The 775-nt window shown below is 23.9% G+C and overlaps 1 protein-coding gene across 1 annotated transcript; it reads right to left on the reverse strand.

The window, feature by feature from the left end:
- Window positions 1–12: 12 nt before the first annotated feature.
- On the reverse strand, window positions 13–687 carry Chro.80463 (hypothetical protein). Its single annotated transcript, XM_659751.1, has 1 exon — window positions 13–687. One exon carries the CDS (start codon window positions 685–687, stop codon window positions 13–15), a length of 675 nt encoding a protein of 224 aa, XP_664843.1.
- Between the last annotated feature and the right edge of the window lie 88 nt (window positions 688–775).

A 775-nucleotide genomic window follows, 5' to 3' on the forward strand; every position in this document is an offset into this window, starting at 1 on the left:
TTATGAATTAAATCACCCATATATACTCATTTGTGTTTCATTATTCTTCCATCTGGTATTTGCAAAATATGAAAATAATTCTCTCAAACAAATAGATATTCTTGGACATTGTTTTAATATCTTAACAAAACATTTTAAATCCCATTCCATTAAAGGTTTCCAATACATTTTCATAACATGAATTGCATAATCACTATTATTATGATCAATAATAGAAAAGTGTTTATTAAAATTACTCTTATAATCATTATTATGATTATTATTATTATTATTAAAATCATTTTTTGATTGATTTTCATCATTACCTAAAATTCGATCCAATATTAATGGTCCAACAATAGTATCTGTAAATGATAATGAATCCTCAGTTTGTACACCAGTACTTGGATTAAAATTTAGTTTTCTTAAAATATCAACTTTAATTTTCTCAATTTCTTCTTCAATATGATCCTCTTCCATTTTGATTGCTTGATTATAATTTGATAAAATCATTTCCAATGCTTTCTCTCTAGTTGTAACCATTTCATCCATTTTTGCTAATACTTCACTCTTTCTTTGTAAACTTTCACGTATATTTGTTAATTGTTGCTCTTCTATTAAGCATCTATTAACTAAATCAAATTGATTAGCCAAATTTCCACGTCCTAATGATCTTAATTCATCAGCAATTAATTGATATAATTCCATTAATTCTTCTAATGAATTTAATTTATTTGTCTCTAATAATGAAACTAAACGTATTAATTCTCTTGTTCTTTGTTGTTGAAATTTATTA

Source organism: Cryptosporidium hominis (assembly GCF_000006425.1).
Source record: "Cryptosporidium hominis TU502 chromosome 8 CHRO018138, whole genome shotgun sequence".
In the NCBI taxonomy this organism is placed as follows: domain Eukaryota; phylum Apicomplexa; class Conoidasida; order Eucoccidiorida; family Cryptosporidiidae; genus Cryptosporidium; species Cryptosporidium hominis.